Raw genomic sequence first — 17,722 nt, 5'->3', positions numbered from 1 at the left:
TTATGAAGCATGAAAGTGGGTTTCTTTGGTTACTTTCGGGTAGACCCCCGTTTCACCCCAGACATTGATGAAAATTTTCGTGTTCATTTGGTGAAAAGGTTTGTCGACGTCGCCGCCGTCGACGCATTGAATTTCATTAAAACAAGCGCAAAAGTGCTTTTACCTAGCTTTCCCTAACATCCCCACTCCCAACCCCACCTCCCTTTTCCCCGCCACCCACTTTCCCACACATGCGAGGACGACTTATGATAGGCAGGAGATTCTGCAAGGACTCTCGCTATCATCGCGAGCTGCCTGACTAAGTGTTGCCGCCTTTTTGCCTTTATTGGTCTCCTTGATTTGCCTAAGTGATATGTGGGTGGAAAAGGAGAACGGTGAGTGGTGAGGGGGGAAGGGACAGAGAACGGGGGAAGAAGTCCTTCTTTAAGCACCTGGTAAGTGAATTTTCCGAAAGGAAGAAGAGCGCTGACAAAGTGACTTTGATTGCAAAAGCCACAGTTATTTAAGTTATTTAACGCTCCTTTGCCGCCTGCAATCTTAATTATATTTTGAAATAATTAAACTCAGAACTTAAAGGACACCACAGCCGATCAAAGTACAGGAAACAAGTTTCCAGTAATCAACATTGTTTTTCAAATGATTTTAGGTCATTTTGGATTTCTAAGGATAATGGCCAGAATTTTTTTAAAACCATTTGGTAAAGATTTGTTTGGCACCCTTTTACCTTTAAGTTTAAAGAAATCACAAACATCAATAAAATCCTGAAAAATGTTATAATCGTTTTGGACATTACAAAGTAAAAATTGTTTGGCTTAAGGAAAAATGAAAGCTAAAAGTCTCGGACTTAGAATTATTGTATTATCTTATATGCATATCTTTTAGAGCCGAATCCTTTTTATAGCAGCTACAACATGTATATATTCGTCCAATTTTGTAAAAATAAAAAAATGTATTCCTAAAATCGTAAAAACCGTTTTCCCATTTACATATATATAATAAATGAGTAATTCATTGTCCAATAATAATTGTAATAGTCTTAACACTTGTCTAATGCTATTTTCATTTCTGAGTGCCATTTATGAAAGTTTAAAATAGCTGATTAAAAATCGCAATTAAAAACTATGTTTTTTAATTTTGTTATTATTAGACTCTAAGATTCTTACTCAAACTATAATATCTGCTGCAAGAGTATAGGAACGATATATTTAAAAGGCGTATTCTTTTAAAAACATTGCAAGATAAAAGTCCTGAAAAACTAAACTCTTTGGTTTATCAAACAGACAAGACCAAATATACGCCTTATTCACAACCGTGCGCTTTAGATGAAGGCAATTTATAAGCTTCATGATGTTGCTGGCAACATGTTGCCAAAGGACACATAACGATACCTTCGACTGCCTGCGAAGTGGCAGCCACACGAGCTGTCCGTCGAACGCATCGGCCGGCTTCGGCTGACTTCGGGGCTGCGTGGACTCTGGATGATGGGGAACGGGACTCCGTGAGGCCAGGACATCGGGAAACAAAGGAATCGGGACGCCAGTGCTGCCGAAGGACGAGCACGTTGCGCTAGGTCGGCCCAATGCGAAACGCGCTTGGCGCGACAGGTTCAGTGCTCGGGCAACTTCCTAGCGCGTCGGTTCAGTTCAGTCCAGTGGATCCCAAATACCAAACGGACTCAGTTCCGAATTGAGAATTCTGAAATTTCGACAAGTGTTTTCAAGCGGCGCGATACAACAACAAGTGATATAATTACTCTAGCTGAAAGTCTGAGAAAGAGTTTTTTTTGAAAAGTGTTGGTTGATTGTTTTCCAAGTTTTTTTCGAGTGTTGGCCAGTGCATTGGACCCGTTTCGTCTCACCTCTTGTTTTTTGAAAAAAGGTAATTTCAAGACTTTTAAACTCAAAACTATCACGCGGGTTGTGTGTTTTTGAAGTTGTGGTGGTGTAAATTCACTGTTTCATTACACGTTGATCGCTGTCTGAATCACTTAACTTACGTTTATTCACTGAGTTGTCAATTGCATTATCGGTATGTTAATATTCTCGTTCTTGTCACTGCCATTCTTCATGATTGAATGCCTATTCAGTTCATTGCATTTCTGTGCAGTTCCTGTTTTCCCACATTTATTTTCTTTGTTGAGACTTGTGCATCTTCAGTGATTCGTTGAGAAACCTTTATCCTTTGATTGTTGGGATTTATATATACGTTTATTTACTGTTTCCAGTGAATTAAGCAGTTTATTTTCATATTTTTCCTTGTTGTTTACCCTTGCTGATAATTCCGGGAAATTATTTAATTCACATTTGTGTTTTTATTTTTATGGCAGGCAAAACTTTGTTGATCCGAGAAACACAACTTAAATAAAATGTGAGCGAGCGGCAGGTATTTTCTAATAACAATAACTAACTAATAACTCTTTTAAAAAAGAGGTTTGCACCAGGATGAAATAATATAAAATAAAATAAATATAATAGTATAAATGTTAAACGCATTTTAGCTGCATTATAAAATACTAAAATTACTATTTATAGCAAAAACTAATTTTGTATTTTAAAAATAAATTTAATTTAGGACTGCTACGAATTATTTAGTTATTATATATATTATTATAGTTTGTCAAACATAAAAGTTGTATAAATTGGTCTGCCTTAATTGTTTTTAAAATCAGCTAACCATTGTAAAACAATTGGCTTGGACAGATCGAGGTCTGGGGGATTTTTATTTTAATTTCTTCCAAAATGTTTCCATCCGAAGATACAACCTACAAGATAGTAGAATTTTTTTCAAAGACATCCGATCAGTTCGACGTGACACTATACAAGTAAAACTTGGAAATTGGATATCACTTAAAAATGTTGCCAGAAGATGTATATAGCATTCAAAAAAAAGTCCACTGAAGTATTAAAGATCATAATTCAATTTGTTTAAGTTATTTTAGAATTAAATAATGATTTCTAAGTTTTTTACTATTGCACATTAATTTAGTCAAAAACTGTGCCAAATCAGGCATCCTGATAGTTAATATAATCGCTCACCCTCTATTTAGGTTTGGTATTTGGTATTTCTTTAGCCACTTCAACCCACCTGAACTTTAAACTCGACCAATCTCACGCTTATCCTGCGCCAACCTTCACCGATTTGGCACATTCTTGGGTTACCTTTCTTTGGGGGCTCCTGCGAAACTTTTGGCCATCGAACAAAGGGCGCCAAAATGAGACTGCAGCATCCGGGATCCGGCTACCAGCTCAAGTTTTTAGTTGGCCGTGATTTATGTTTTATTAATATTAAAAGTGATTTATTAGCCATGAAATTTGCGGGCCCAACTTGGCCGGTGGTCCCTTTTTCGGCCAGGTGGAGTGCTGGCTGCATACGCGATTGTTTAATTACAGGTGGAGTGGGGGTAGGGAAGGGGGGTGGGTAAGGTGTCCTGTTTCGCTGCAGGCTCCATTATCCTTAAGCGCGGACCCGGCCGCTCATTATCCCGCCGTCCTGAACTTAAGCTAAACTGCTGCACAACGAGATTAAAATTGTAAATGACAGCCAGACTGACAGGACAAGGGAGGAGCATCTGCTCGTCCTTTAATGTACCGCCCTGTAGTGCCCCTGTCCCTGTCCCTCTCCCTGTCCCTGTCCCTCTCCCTCTCCCTGTCCCTTTCACCTTCCACTATCCCTGCTACTGCTCCTGCCCATTTGCCGTCGCATTTTGTCGTGTTTTTAATGAAAATTAATTAATTAAATAACGTTTTTACTCATTCGCCTCGCCTTGCACACCGATTGTCTTCCTTTGTGTGGGGGTGTGTGTGTGTGTGTGTGTGTGCGTGTGAGGATGCATTTTATATTAAATAATGAAGAGTGCACAATGTATGCAGTGGCACACAAAAAAGGCAAATGGAAAGGTTTCCTGCCGCAAGCGAAAATCTGGCCATTTTCGGAAAAAAGATCCCAATCTCCGCGATGCACAGAAAGAAAAAATTGATTTCTAAATACGCATTTATTAAGGTTGCCGTAAAATGTTTGGTATATTTAATTGAATATTTTTATGTCTAGCAGTTAAAAATATATATTTTAAATATAAAGATCACACTTTAAGTGTAGTATTTTTATCAAACTAAACTCTCTTGTAACATAAACAAACAATTCATTAGGAAAATGTATGTTTAATACAAAATAATTTCCTAAATTATGCATTACTTATAACCAAAACCATTATGAAAATCTTAAATTAATTTGATATATATTTTGTGTAAAATTCGCCTTAAAGTGCCTCAAGCTTTTGACAGTCATGCACTTCAATTAGCATTAATTTGGGACTTGACTCCGACTCAATTCGTTGCGATTTGGGTAACCGGAATCATGGCAAGTAGCTCTCGGCCTCTTGACCACTCTGTTTCCCAGTTTTACGTCCACATCCTTTGGTTGCTAAGCATTTAAAGGTGGTCTGCGTCTTTATTTTCTTCATGCATCCGGTAAAATTTAAATCTTATTCGTATTTCGCTCTGGGCTTCAAATTAATAGCATTGTTTGCGCACTATCTCCATTTGCAGAGATTTATCGCAACTTGATCCAGCTTGATCCCATTCATTTGGGAATAGTATTATACAAATAATTCGGTGTTAATTGTAACATGTTATGTTGCAAAAGCTCACTTTTGAATAACAAAAAAAAAGATAACAAAACTTGCAAATACTTCAATTAAAACAACAGAATGTATTTTTTAACAGAAAAATATTGACAAAAATATGATATTAAACAAAGTGTAGAGCAGTCTTATCTTTTTTTTAAGATAAACATTTGTTGAAGATGATATTTAACATTTCTTATTTAATCAAAAATAAAATGTTTAATTAAAAATTAGTTTTTATTGAGCAAACCATTTTCATTAATTGGTTGATTGGAAATATATTTCAATGCAATGTGAATGTACTCCAGTTTGTGGCAGGAATCGTTGAATTCGTCTTTTTCTGTCAAAACGAAGGATTCCGAAGAGAATTTCCGAAATGTCAGACAGTTTCAACGCCCAAATTGACAAGCTACCTCGGGCATTCAACAGTCGGTAATTATTTGGAAATAGGCTATGACCAAGCGATCCATGTGATGACTGATGATGTGGGCATCGAAGTGCAGCGCAATGGAAATGCATTTCAGTGAAAGTGGGTCTTCATGTTACCTGCAATTAAGCAAAAGAGCTTAAGTGATTTCCTAGCCGGCATCAAAAACAAATCAACATTAAGCACTGAAATCGGGCGTGCGAGAATTTTTGTTTTGGTTTTCCAACCGAACCACCACGAAACAAAAGAAAATTTCGACCAGTAATTATGAGGAAGAGCGGCAACCAAGGACATTGCCCAACAAAGGACAACAACGGTTGCCGCCCAGCAAAAAGCAAGCGAAATAATAAACCCGGTTCCGCTGCCCAATTTCCACAGAATCATGTTATAAATAAAGCCATTTGCTTGTCTTTTCTTCTTGTTTGCGGGAAAAACCACAGGGAATGGCCCTTATAATGCAAAACGTCAGCGAATAAATCAGGCTGCAGTATTTAACCATAAGATTGATTGAGACCCCACCGAAGATTTATAGTTAAAGGAAAGAAAACTTCTTAAAGCAGCTTGGTTTTCCGTATTTGTTTATTTTTTGTTTGGGCTAATAAATGACGTGTCACAGCGAAGCGGAAGCAAATACAATTAAAAACGCATCAGTGGCAAAAAGGTTACACATGTGCGGAGCGGGGAACGCTTGTGGGGCAGCAAAGGGTTAAGGACGGCAGGACTCGGATGGCCAACAAAGCAGACCACAAACAACCAGCACTTGCACATTAACAAAAGCCAAACAACGGCGGCGGCAGCAACACAATAAAAGAAATATTTTCCATACATAAAAAGAAAATTACACGTACAATTGAGAGGAAATGCTAGAGCGCAATGGTTGCAGTCGCTTTAAGTGAAAAAATAATGCTACTGCAACAAAACAGCGAAATGGTAAAAGCATTTCCCTAGCGGACCCCACTGCGTATGCGTAATGTAGTTAAAAAACGAACATTGAGTATAGAATGCATAGAAAAGCGAGGGAATTTGACAACAGAAATTAGCCAGCAAGACAACAGGTAAATAACGATGAATGGGGGGGAACCAAGAAGAGGGCAAAAACTTCCCTGAAAATGGAAGAATTTTTTTTTGTAGCCGAATTATTGGAGGAAAACAGAGGAAAATAATGAAAAACTGTCGAAACAGAACATAAATATTATTTAAAATGTTAACAATTGACCATTATTGACCAAATAAAGAAATACATTTTGCAATGTAGACTTATCGTTAATATTTTGAAGGTCATTTCGGAAACTTTAAGTGGAATAATAATTTCAAAACAATTTTGTTATGTAGCAGAAAAAAAGTTTTAAAAATATTATACATTGAAAATAATACATTCGATAATGAGGTACAGGAAAATTTTTAAATTATCGTATAATTCGGGCTCAAGATCACAAAATACAAGTACTCTAAGTATCAATAAAAAAATCCTACAGCAAATAAAAACAAACAACAAACTGATTTTAGCTTATCTTAAATAAAATAAGACTTCTTCAGTCAAAATTTAAATTTGATTCGATATACCAAAATCTTTTTTGATAAATCAAACTTCAATCCAAGTCCCCCAAACATTCAACATAATTTATTACTAGTCCCTTTAAGGAGAAGCTAACAAAAAGCTAAAGACAACGGCGAATCGAACTTGCCCCTGTCATATATGAGTTTTCCTCTCATCCTCGATTTTCCCACCCGGTTTAGCTATTTTCCGATGGCCTTGCACGCCACTTTTCCCCTTTTCGCATGTGTAGGTGCAATAAGCGAGTTGGGCAGATCATTTACACAACATTTGCATGGAGCGAAAGCCAAATAAAGCATGGAGTACTGAGGGGAATTTTGGGAGTTAAGCCACTTGAATTTTGATTAGACTCGTTCGCCAGAAATGTCGACACAAATATTCATTTAAATATCAACAATAAAAGCCGAAACAAGACAGCGAACAACTTAATGTATGGCAGCAGTCGCATATTAAGTGTATTTAATGCAAACGTGTACATGGAGGGCTTAAATGCATGCATTTCTATTGAACTTTCGACCTTCTTTAACCACGGGCTTTAAGTCGAATTTAGCTCGGTGCTTATTGGCAAATGATGAAGGCCCACTGGCTGTTTTGGATTTTCCAAGCTATTTCACACTTTCTGGCAAATATTTGCACACTTATCAAGCTATGGCGATAATTAAAGCCGATTAAATTCAAATTAATATTGCTGGCCACTGGCTCTTAAAAAATACAAAGGAAAACTTTAATGTTGATTAACTAAGCGGCAATGAAAGGAATTTTGCTTTGATTGATACACACAGTCGGTTTGTATTTATTGCGAAATGAGGACTTAAATCAATTGGCCATTTCCATTCGCTTTTGGCAAACAACAAAAGGGGCCCAACAATTCCACAGCGGTGTTTATAAATAATATGGAGTAAATTCTACAGGCAACTGCAAGTTCATTGCTTTTGTTGCTATCCTGTTTTTGCTGTTGTTGGCAGGCATTGCCTACTGGCCACGAAATTTAATTAAAACGATTTTCCATCGGCAAACAAACTGCGGTGCGGTGCAAAAGCGAAATTCTTCCTCATTTCCCGGACCATTTTTGTCTCGCGGTGCTCGTTTTGTCATTAATTTAAAAATTTGTCTGAACCCTTTTCAACTGACAAAATCGGGACATGCAGGGACACGCCCCGCCATGTCCACGCCCCTCAAATCGTGCACTGAAAAATAAAATTAGAATTTTGCTTAGGAGAACATATATACAAAATCGCACTTAAATCTATTTTCAAGTGGAATCAGTGAAGGTTTTTTATTTGATACTTAAAAAACAGCTTGTCTTTTTACAAACAACATGTGGTTAAGATTAATTGTTAAGGGGGATTTGAAAATTGACTTTTAAAGTCGTTCTTCCATTTTTCCCAGTGAAATCTTACACATACATGCAAATAGCAAAGTGAGCTTCGCTTGAGGTCTTCCACCCTCTCGCTCTCCCTTTCAGGTATTCCTTGCCAATAGTCCTTCTCTTTCCGCAACATGAAAAAGGATGTGTCCTTGCGACGTTGACTCATTGCGTTGCACACCCACCCAGCCACTCACACACAAACATGCTTGCACCCGCACAGCAACAAGTCAGCGAGTCATGTTTTGCTTGCCATTTGTAGAGTTGACCTCAGCCTTTCCTCTCTATTGAATGGGATTCAGCTATTTGTAGCATTTAATACACATCCGCTCGGCCCAAGTGGCTACCCCAGTTGACCCCCATGACCCCATGACCCCCGACCCTTGGCCCGATGGCACCCCCTTCTGGTCCTGGCACTTGTCACTTGCTCGCACCACAGTCCATGCTGGGCCACACATATTTGGTGCTGGCCAGCTCACTCACTCCCTGTTGTTGGCATCTCCTGGTTGATGGACTTGAAGTCGACACACAAAATGGTAGCAAATTGTTGGATTCACAGCCTGTCACCACAAAAACACATTCCCATTTCCGCAAATGCAATTTTCTACAGCTTTGCAACTACACTTCACACAGTTTTGGAACTCTAAATTCAGCTTTATCAAAAACAATTGTCTAAAATATTTTTTCCCATTTTTTTTACGAACTGTATAGATTAGGCATTTGTTTTGTAAGTATTAATAAAGTATAATTATCAAGTACAATTTTTTTTATTTTTATTTTGTTGTTTTTTTCCGTTTCTAAAAACTTTTTTTCCTCGAGTTATAATAGACATTGTAACATCCGCTAGTCATTTAACTTTGTTTCTTACAATTGGTATTTTTCCTATGACTATGTACTATCTTTTTAAGCCAAAAAAATTTAACTTAACAGTCATGTATTATTATCCATTATCTCAATTGTCAGCGATAATATTTGATTAGTCTTTAGACTAGATTAGATCGTTGTGCCATGTTTATTCGCCCTCAGAAACAGGCAATACTTTCCTACGGCCGCCATTGCTTGCCCTAAAAAGTAGGCAACATTTCGCGAGCAAAGTCCAGAAATAACGGAATTCGTTTGCCCTAAAAAGCAGGCAACACATTTCTGCGTGTCAACGGGCGAAAAAGAAACAGAGTCAGACTAATATCGAAAAAGTGTGTGTGTGGGTGTGCGAGACAGGTGGATAACCAGTCAATGAACCACACCCCATTTGGTGTCCAGACGACAGTTAATTTCCTATTTGATATTTGCTTTTAATCTAATAAATTTGCACGTTGACCAAATCGACGGGCGAGCGAATGTATTGAAAGGCAGCAGACAGGACGTACGTGAAGAGGTGTCGGCCACACACACACACTTTTTCAGGAAAAGGACATCGCTAACTGGCAACAGTGCAGTTACCTGCGGTAGCCATTGTTGTGGCTCTGCTTAATCTCGGAATTAATCTCATTTAGCCTATAAACTGAACCGACCAGTGCCACGAAAGCAGCTCTACAAGGATCTCCCGTGTAATCCTTTTGTCACAGTTCATGACTTGGCAGCTTTCCGATGCTCCAGCTCCAGCTCCGGCTCGGACCTGGCTGGCTCCATCTGCTCCATCCGCTCTATCCACTCCTGCGGAAGCCCAAAATGGGCAAGAGCTAAGCGAAGTGTGCTGCTCATAAATTCCCTTTCCAGCAGACAGGGGTTAGACTTACTGATTGCTATTATCTTAAAGAAATAAGGAACTAGAAAGTCAATTGAAACTGTTTCTTAATTAATAAAGGAATAAAAAGAGAGATAAATAGGTATATGTAAGAAAAAATTAGCTCCAGCGAGTGACATATAAGCTGTTTAATTCAGTTTTGAAAGAAACCGATCCAACCAAAAGAACATAAAACTATACTTTACTAGGAAATCTAGATTAAATGCACTAAAAATTAAAGAACAAAATGTTAACGCTGAAAGTACTGATAAAAAACTTATACCATAATTGTTAATAGTATAAAATACTTTTTTTAATTTACGCACAACTAATATACATTTGTAAATAAATTCATTAAAGTGAACATTAAAACAAAAATATATAATACAATAGAAAATACTCAACTTAAGAAAGAGTAAGACCAACAACTTACTTAATATAAATAAATGTAAGGTTAAGCGATCCAAAAATCCAAAAGGTACCTTTTTTATTAAGTCAAAATATGGCAAATCTTTTTATTATTTTGTTATGTATTTTACATCTTTACAATGACCTAAATCAAAACGAAGCTACCTTATGCTACCCTTCACTGGTTACCCACACTCCCAACTCTCATTTTCGCAGCTCTAATAACACTTTACATTTTCCATAGTTTTTCTTTCCTACGTTTTTGGGGTTCGCTTTTTTTTTTTGCTGTTTTTGTTGGCTTGACTTGGGCAAAGATTAAAACTGAAGCTGTGGCTCCGGTCAGACAGGACGCCCCAGCTCATCCCCGCCTGTCTGATGATGGTCTGTCCCGGGTCTGTGGGTCTCGGCTGCCATCTCTGTTACACGGCAATTACATGACAGAGAGCGTGGAAAGCTGGAAAAGCAGCTTCTCCGCATTTTTTGGGCGACAGCGGGATGGGGCAAAGTCGTTTGTTTGCATACCTGGCTAGCTGGTGATAACAATAATCCTTGACAAGCCATAAACATCTTAACGTCCTTGTCCCCGTCGCCGCTTTTCCGCTTTCCATTTACCATTTACCATTTCCATCCAGCGCAGACAAATAGACTAGAGTTACAAATGTCGCAGGAGTCGCAGGAGTCGGGCATCCTGGGGTTGCTCTTTGAAATTGTAAACCCAACAAGCGCTCTCGGAGTCGCAAAGTCAATTTGAATGTTTGTCCGGGGGATTTGCCTTTTTGTGGGACCCTAGCCCCCTTTATCCACTGCTTTTCCGAGGAAGACCCCTCGGGTCATGGCCCTTGAATAAGCAGCTAATTCGTTTATTATTTTTATTGTTGCGTTGACATTATTTACGTAAGCTGCTTGTCAGCTTTTCACTTAGGAAAAGAAAAGCGGAAGGCGGAAGGCGGAAGGCGGAAGGCTCCGCGTCGGAGACTTTATTATATTCATTTCCATTTTATTTGCCCATTTACAAGTTTCCATCTTTATGCCTTAAGTTTCGGCCCGTTCTTCTTTTGCTCTTCAGCTGCCTCTCATCTTCGTGGCCATATCCTTTTGGGCAGGTCGGATGTCGTGTCCTGACTGCCGAGTTATGCCTTTATTTGGCACTTGACAGCAATTGCCTTCACTCAACTCAACCGAACTGAATCCTGAGCTGAGCCGTTGCTCCTCGCTCGCTTATTGACTTGGCCCGGCTATTGATAGAGCTTATTACGGATTACGGACTGGGGATTGAGGATTGGGGATTGCGGATTGGGGATTGCGGACTGGGGCCAACAGGGCGGATGGGTGATGAGCAAGTGACTCGGGATTCTCTGGCTGTTGATTTTCAATCGAAGTCTTAACAATTTGGAGCGTCTCTCAATCAAAAATATTATTTAAAAATTTTAGTTTTTTTTTTATTAAAAGTATTATTTTTCAATTATTTCTAAACTTCAGATTTACTTAACAATTTTAATAATTCCCCTAAAATAATTTATAAAATTAATAACAAATTGAATTTTCTTTTATTCTAAAACTCCATATCTCGAATAAATTTTGGTCACAATACAACCTTAACTTAAGTTATTAAGTCTCTTAAATTGTTTCTTAAATTTTGTTATTTTATGATTATTTTTAAATTGTTTCTCATAATTTGCCAATAATATTCTAGCCCTTGCAAATTTCGAGATCTGTACATACTCGTATGTTCAATTAAAATAGAACTTACAGTCTTAGAGGGTCAATTAGAGAGATTTGAAGCAGAGCCTAGACCACTAAAGGCTGAAAACTGGCCACAAACAGGAAAACAAATCCTTAGAACTGGGTTTTCGATTTCATTTTTTTATTCCTATCTCGAAGTGAGGCACTTTTCCACTTGAGCGCAGGCACACACAGCATAACTAAGGATAACTAAGGATCAGGCCAATACGACAATTGTCCAGCCATGGTCGTGGCACATCAACTGCTGCCCATCCTCCTGCTCCTCCTCCCCCTCCTGCCAATCCTGCCACCCCTTTTAGCCGGCTCAATGGCCGGCAGGTCAGGTTGGTGGAGCCAAAGCCAAAGCGCTCAATTAGACCGCACGGCATGGTGGGCGGGGGATGTGGGGCGTGGCGTGGCCCAAGTAACAAACGATGGAGCAAAAGAGGTGGAGAAGTTGGTGCAAAACTGGGAGTTGTGCCAGCAAATAAAAATATGACACGAGCTCGCATTTTTCTCGTGCATGTGGACCAGTTGACACTCACGCATATTCAGGCATTTTCAAGCTGTGGACAGTGGGGCGGGTGCGTTGGTGTGGGTGTGGCAGGGGCGTGACAGGGGAAGGGGAGAGGGGGGGGGGACGGACCAGTCCCATTCCAAACTAGTGCGACAATTGTGCCGCTGGCCACACGAGGCGAGAAGCTCTGGCCTGGACTGCTCATTTACACTTTGCCACATGTCCCAGTGTCTCGGAAATCTGTCGCATCAGCACTAAAGTCCCAGACTAACACACGAGGTGTATGTGGCACATTCCAGGGGCGGTGTGCAAAGGGGGGATGGGGGCGGCACGATGGGTGGGGCAAGTCAAACGGCTTGCTGCATTATTGTGCGAGGTATTTTTGTAGGTAGCTGGTGTTCGATTCCCAGCTAATGAGCTGTTGGATCTTGGTTTTTGGTATCATATTAAAACATTTTTAGAAAAGACTTTTAAATAGTGATTTATAAAGAAATAAGGTTTGTCTTATATAAAAAGGATCCAAATGCATTTTTAATAATTAATTAATATCAACGTAGTTATTTGCAATATAACCACATATTTAATAAAACTTCATGTGCGTTTATACTTTAATAAAATTTTTCATCTAAAAAGGCGCTACTCTTCTGTTTATTTGTATTCATTCATAGAAAGCCCGTTCAATAAATGTATTTGTTAATATATTATATTAAAAATCCTTGCTTCATTTGCCGTATACTATTAATAAATGATTTGTTCATAAAATTACACATTAACATGAAATATATTTTTGTTAATATAACCGTTTTAAGTATTTGAAATGATTTAATAAATTAATAAACTTGTTCGTAAGTTTACTACATCTGCCAACAATTAAGAGAAGATTTTAATGGGGGGTAACAAGTAGTCGGGTCATTTAGCCAAATAGCTAGATATTTGTATTTCATATGTGTGGTCATGTGGGCTTTTCAGTGTGTGTGCTTGTGAGATGTTAAGCAAATACAGTTATACTAGTTGTACAGTGGTGTCCAAGCCCATTTCAGCCCCCCAGAAATATTCTCCCCCATTTTCACTAGCGCCGCGAGAAGTAAGTTTTGCTGACCATGACAACGACCACATTGGAGGTGGGTGGAAAAGTGGGTGGAAAAGTGGGTGGCAATATGGGTGGGAAAATGGGGAAATGAGCACGTTCCATGGCCAGTCGATGGCCAGTTGTCATTTGCCCCTTCATCCACCCACCATTCCCCCGAATCTGTGTGTTTAATTCTGTTTACTTTGAAGCAAAACTTGGCATTCCCAAGTGTGTAATTTTAAATGTCAGCAACAAAAGCACACAGGCATTTTCGGCCGCAAACAGGAATTGATTTACTTTAAGTTTCAGCAAAAGAAAACAAAAAACCAAATCAAAGCTGATGGTGAAAACACGGGAAGGGGGTGAGGTAATGGAAATGCAAGGAGAATGCCACTTAGGCAACAAGCAGAACAATTAACTGCCTTCATTTCCGTTCGCCTTCTGCAAAATCAGAAATTATATTAAGCCACCTGAGCCAGAGATCTCGGATCCGTGTCCCAGGGAAATTATTTCAACGCACCGGCAATATTTACTCTAATATTGAGTTTCAGCCATGGCACTTTGTTTCAATTAAAAGCCTGAAAATGCTTGCTGAGCTGGGGAAAGGGCTGGCATTTCAGATGGGCTGAGTGGAGGGCACCGGCATCTTCCCATCCGCCTGACCCTAATAAAATTGCAACTGCCTGACCGTCAATTTAACCAGTAACAAAGTAATTTTTAACCATATTTTTACTTTTCCTGTGTGGGGGAAAATCAAAATATTATTATCATCAGTAATTCAATTTGTCCTGCCAAGAGTGCAACGAAAAGTAAATGCACTCTCAACAAGGTAACTAGAGAAATATTTCAAAAATGTCATGCATTTTTTTTAATTTGCTCAGAACAATTTGTGCTCAGAAATATTTAAAAAATGTGAGGTAGTAAATAAAAAGGAATAGCCGGATCGGATGACTATAGCATATTTATCACAGCTCGCAAAAATAAAAAAAAAGAACTTAAAACTAAATGTTAACTTTTTGTGTTTATATATAGGGAAGATTGTAATTGTATAAAGATAATAATAAGAAAATGGACAGACATTCGCTGTTTTCAACAACTAAATATATGTAAATTTTTAAAAAGTTAAAAAAATCATAAAGCTGTTTTAGAAAAGATTGATATTAATCGTAAAAACGACATAACTTCAGTGTTCTAAAACACACACATATAAAACCAGATATAAAATTAAATTTTGTTGCAGTTGCAAGTGTGTATAAGATTCAGCTTGCCGAAGTTAGCTCCATTTCTTGTTTGTGTTTTCATTTGGAATCAATAAAAATAATTTTTGCGTAATTCCTTTTGTCAAAATATTATTAAATTAAGGGCAAATAAAATAATGACATCAAAATTTGATTGTATGCTGGCAAATTTTTCAATACAGAAAACAAATGAAATTTGATGATGCAACATTCGATATTTTTTAATTTAATTTATCAAGTGATGTTGAAAGTTATCATTTTAAATAGAAGTTCCAAAATTGTACGAATTAAAGGTATTTCTATTTAATAATAAATGAATCATTTAAGTTCTAATAATACTGAAAACCGTGTGAACTTTAATAATGGCATTGAAATGCGATAATGTATTTGCTGACAATAAATTTAAGCCCAATTATCAGGCCAGGCGCAGCATTGATTAATTGGTAAGCATACGAGAATCGAGTTGCGCAAACTGTGTCATTTATGGTGAAGTCAAGCCATTATTTATATGTGAGGCGGCATGAAAAGGAGCTTGTTACGGGTAGCACCAATCAGAGGATCTCACATATCAGATCTGACCCACGAAACTGGAACGGCGAATGGGGAAAGTGCGGAAAGTGTGGAAAGTGTTTGAGTGCCAAGTGCACAAAAGACGCCCGCATCGGCAGAGGAGGGCAGATGATTATTAAGGGGTGACTGCGGGCCAAAGGACCAAGTACCAAGGACTAAGGACCAACGACTAAGTACTGAGGACCCAGGACTTGGACATGGGCGGCAGATAGGACACGTATCTAATAAAACGCCTCGCACACGTCCCCACACTAATGTGCTGGCTTCGATCCAGCCATCGCAGCTCAAATATTTGGGCCTGCTTTTGTGAGCTCATTAAATTTCGTCAATGTAAATATGTGTGCCGCTGCAAAGGAGAGTGCCGCCGAATGCAACACGTTGGTGTTGGTCCGTGTCCTTCGGCGATGCCGAGGGGGTGGGGCCGCGGGGCGGGGCGGGGCGGGGCCGAGGGCAAACGACAGCCGGCATATGCACTTCCGGCACATTTCCTGTTGCGACTCCTAGTCCTCGTCCTGCGGCTCGTCCTTCGCTCTCTGAATTTATTACGTGCAAATGTAAATAGCGGCACGTGCGGGCTCCGTATCCTGCGCTCTACTGTCCTCCGCCTTTGTGAGAGGTCCTATCCCGTCCTATCCCGTCCTAGTCCTGTGCCAAGAAAAAACCAGATGCACTCAAGAAAATTGTTAAAAATACCACTAAATTCTTTCATTTTGATTATTAACAATGCAAGGTTTTAAAAATATGTGTGCGAAAATCTTGCTTACAATATTCGATATTGATATTATTTGTCGTTACGGTATTGAAAGACTACACTTTTTTTTGTACCCTTTGGTTTTTACCCAAGTTGGTACTTTATACGATTTTAGTAGTTCGTTGTTCATTTTATCAAAATCCTCCGACCTGCACAAGTAGTTATATAGATTTATTTCTTCTTTGGCGATATCTACAATGCTATACAAGCTTTGCCTTCCCAAAACTAATCTTTATTTTTCTATAGGATATAATTCATTTACTGCGTAAGTGCCATTTTGAAAGGAAGGAAGCTATCAAGCTGGAAGGATAATTTTCTTTTCTCTGTGCACAAAAAGTTCCTCCTCCTTGTTTTCTGCCGATCCTTCGCTGGCTCCTCCTTTGTGGCAATAAAAATGTGGCTGTCTCCAAACAAAGGCGAGGCAGGTCGCTGTCTGAAATCCTTGAGCCAAGTCCGAAGTCCCGAGTCCCGAGTCCTGTTTCCCGTGTCGCCTGTCGCCTATTGCCACACTGGGCATGCAACGCTCTGTCAATAGATAATGCAGCTACAAGATACAAGAAGCAAGCTACCAGATACCAGGGCAAACACTACAATATATACGTACGTCTTAGATTATTTATTTCGACAAATTGACATCGCAGCCAAATCGAGGAGAGAATAACAGACAGAAGAAATAAGTAAGCAGACAAGGAGCTAAGTTGAGTTAATCGGTGCTCCTTTGTGGAAGGCTGAATGGCGTTTTCCAGTTTATTTATTTGCTTGCAGCAATGAACTTAGGTAATGACAAAAATAAATGGTGGTATTTCAGGTGTCGTTGGTCTTCGGTTCGCTATACCGTTCATTTATCTTTTAATTGATAATATCAAGTATCAGTAACAAAGTTTTATATTTGAGTTGATTATATACTTAGTCAGATGTTTGCAGCGCGGGCAGAGAGATATTTTAAATCCTTAGGCAGATCAAGTTCGAATTGGCTACCTTTTTAAACGATACGTTTTTGCTTAATATATATGTTACACAATATATACATAGACAGTCAATGTGTTATCATAGGCTTACAAATGAGAAACCAATTAAAATGACTACAGTAATAATATAATTTATTTATTTTATTATTTATTTTTTACTTCCAGCACTCCTAATATCCAAGTAGGCCAACGCCAATGGCAGCCAGGACAGTCTTATGATGAACTTGCTGGTGGTCAAGGAAAGCGGCGAGCGGATCGCCGACATCAGCTGTAGCCAAGAGCATAATACCGATTCCCATCGAAACCAGACCCGATTAGCCAATCATCGCAAGCTGGCGCCACTCGAGATTGCGACAGGTGGATCTGGAGTGGGAGGATCTGGAAACGGAAACGGAACCGGAGGTGGATGTGGGCCAGCCTTTCGCTGGCAGTTGCTCCTTCTCCTCCTGCTCTGCAACTGCATTGGTAAGTGAATGGCGGATCGTTAAAGTTAACGAGCTCTGGCGCTGAAGCGTGGGCAAATATAAATAAATGTTTTCGCTTTGCTTTCTTTTCTTACGATAATCCTGCACTATCGAAAGGTTCGAATATCGGTAATCGACCAATTTATTGTAATCAATATACCAATATTCCTGCTCTTACGACGTTTTGCTTGCTTGATTTTCCCGGTTAGATCGATGGGTGTTATCGATCTAATTGGTTCGTTCAGCTTAACCTTATTGATTTGCCTTACGTTGACAGGCCGCTCGACATGCACACAAAACCACTCATATATAAACACCTGCAC

At 39.0% G+C, this 17,722-nt stretch overlaps 1 protein-coding gene across 4 annotated transcripts in view; it reads left to right on the top strand.

Moving 5' to 3' along the window:
- The first annotated feature begins 1,633 nt into the window (after positions 1–1,633).
- The window catches only part of LOC108039495 (neurotrimin), a 39,556-nt gene continuing 23,467 nt past the window's right edge, over positions 1,634–17,722 (top strand). For all 4 annotated transcript variants that reach the window (XM_044461300.1, XM_044461298.1, XM_044461299.1 and 1 more), the window contains exons 1-2: positions 1,634–1,878; positions 17,101–17,400. In XM_044461300.1, coding sequence (XP_044317235.1) covers positions 17,151–17,400 — 250 coding nt within the window. In that variant the 5' untranslated portion in view covers positions 1,634–1,878; positions 17,101–17,150. The remainder of the gene's footprint in view (positions 1,879–17,100; positions 17,401–17,722) is intronic.

Source organism: Drosophila rhopaloa, unplaced genomic scaffold, assembly GCF_018152115.1.
Source record: "Drosophila rhopaloa isolate 14029-0021.01 unplaced genomic scaffold, ASM1815211v1 contig_3, whole genome shotgun sequence".
In the NCBI taxonomy this organism is placed as follows: domain Eukaryota; kingdom Metazoa; phylum Arthropoda; class Insecta; order Diptera; family Drosophilidae; genus Drosophila; species Drosophila rhopaloa.
The sequence above is the reverse complement of the archived record's forward strand: the minus strand, read 5'-3'. Positions and strand labels throughout refer to the sequence as shown.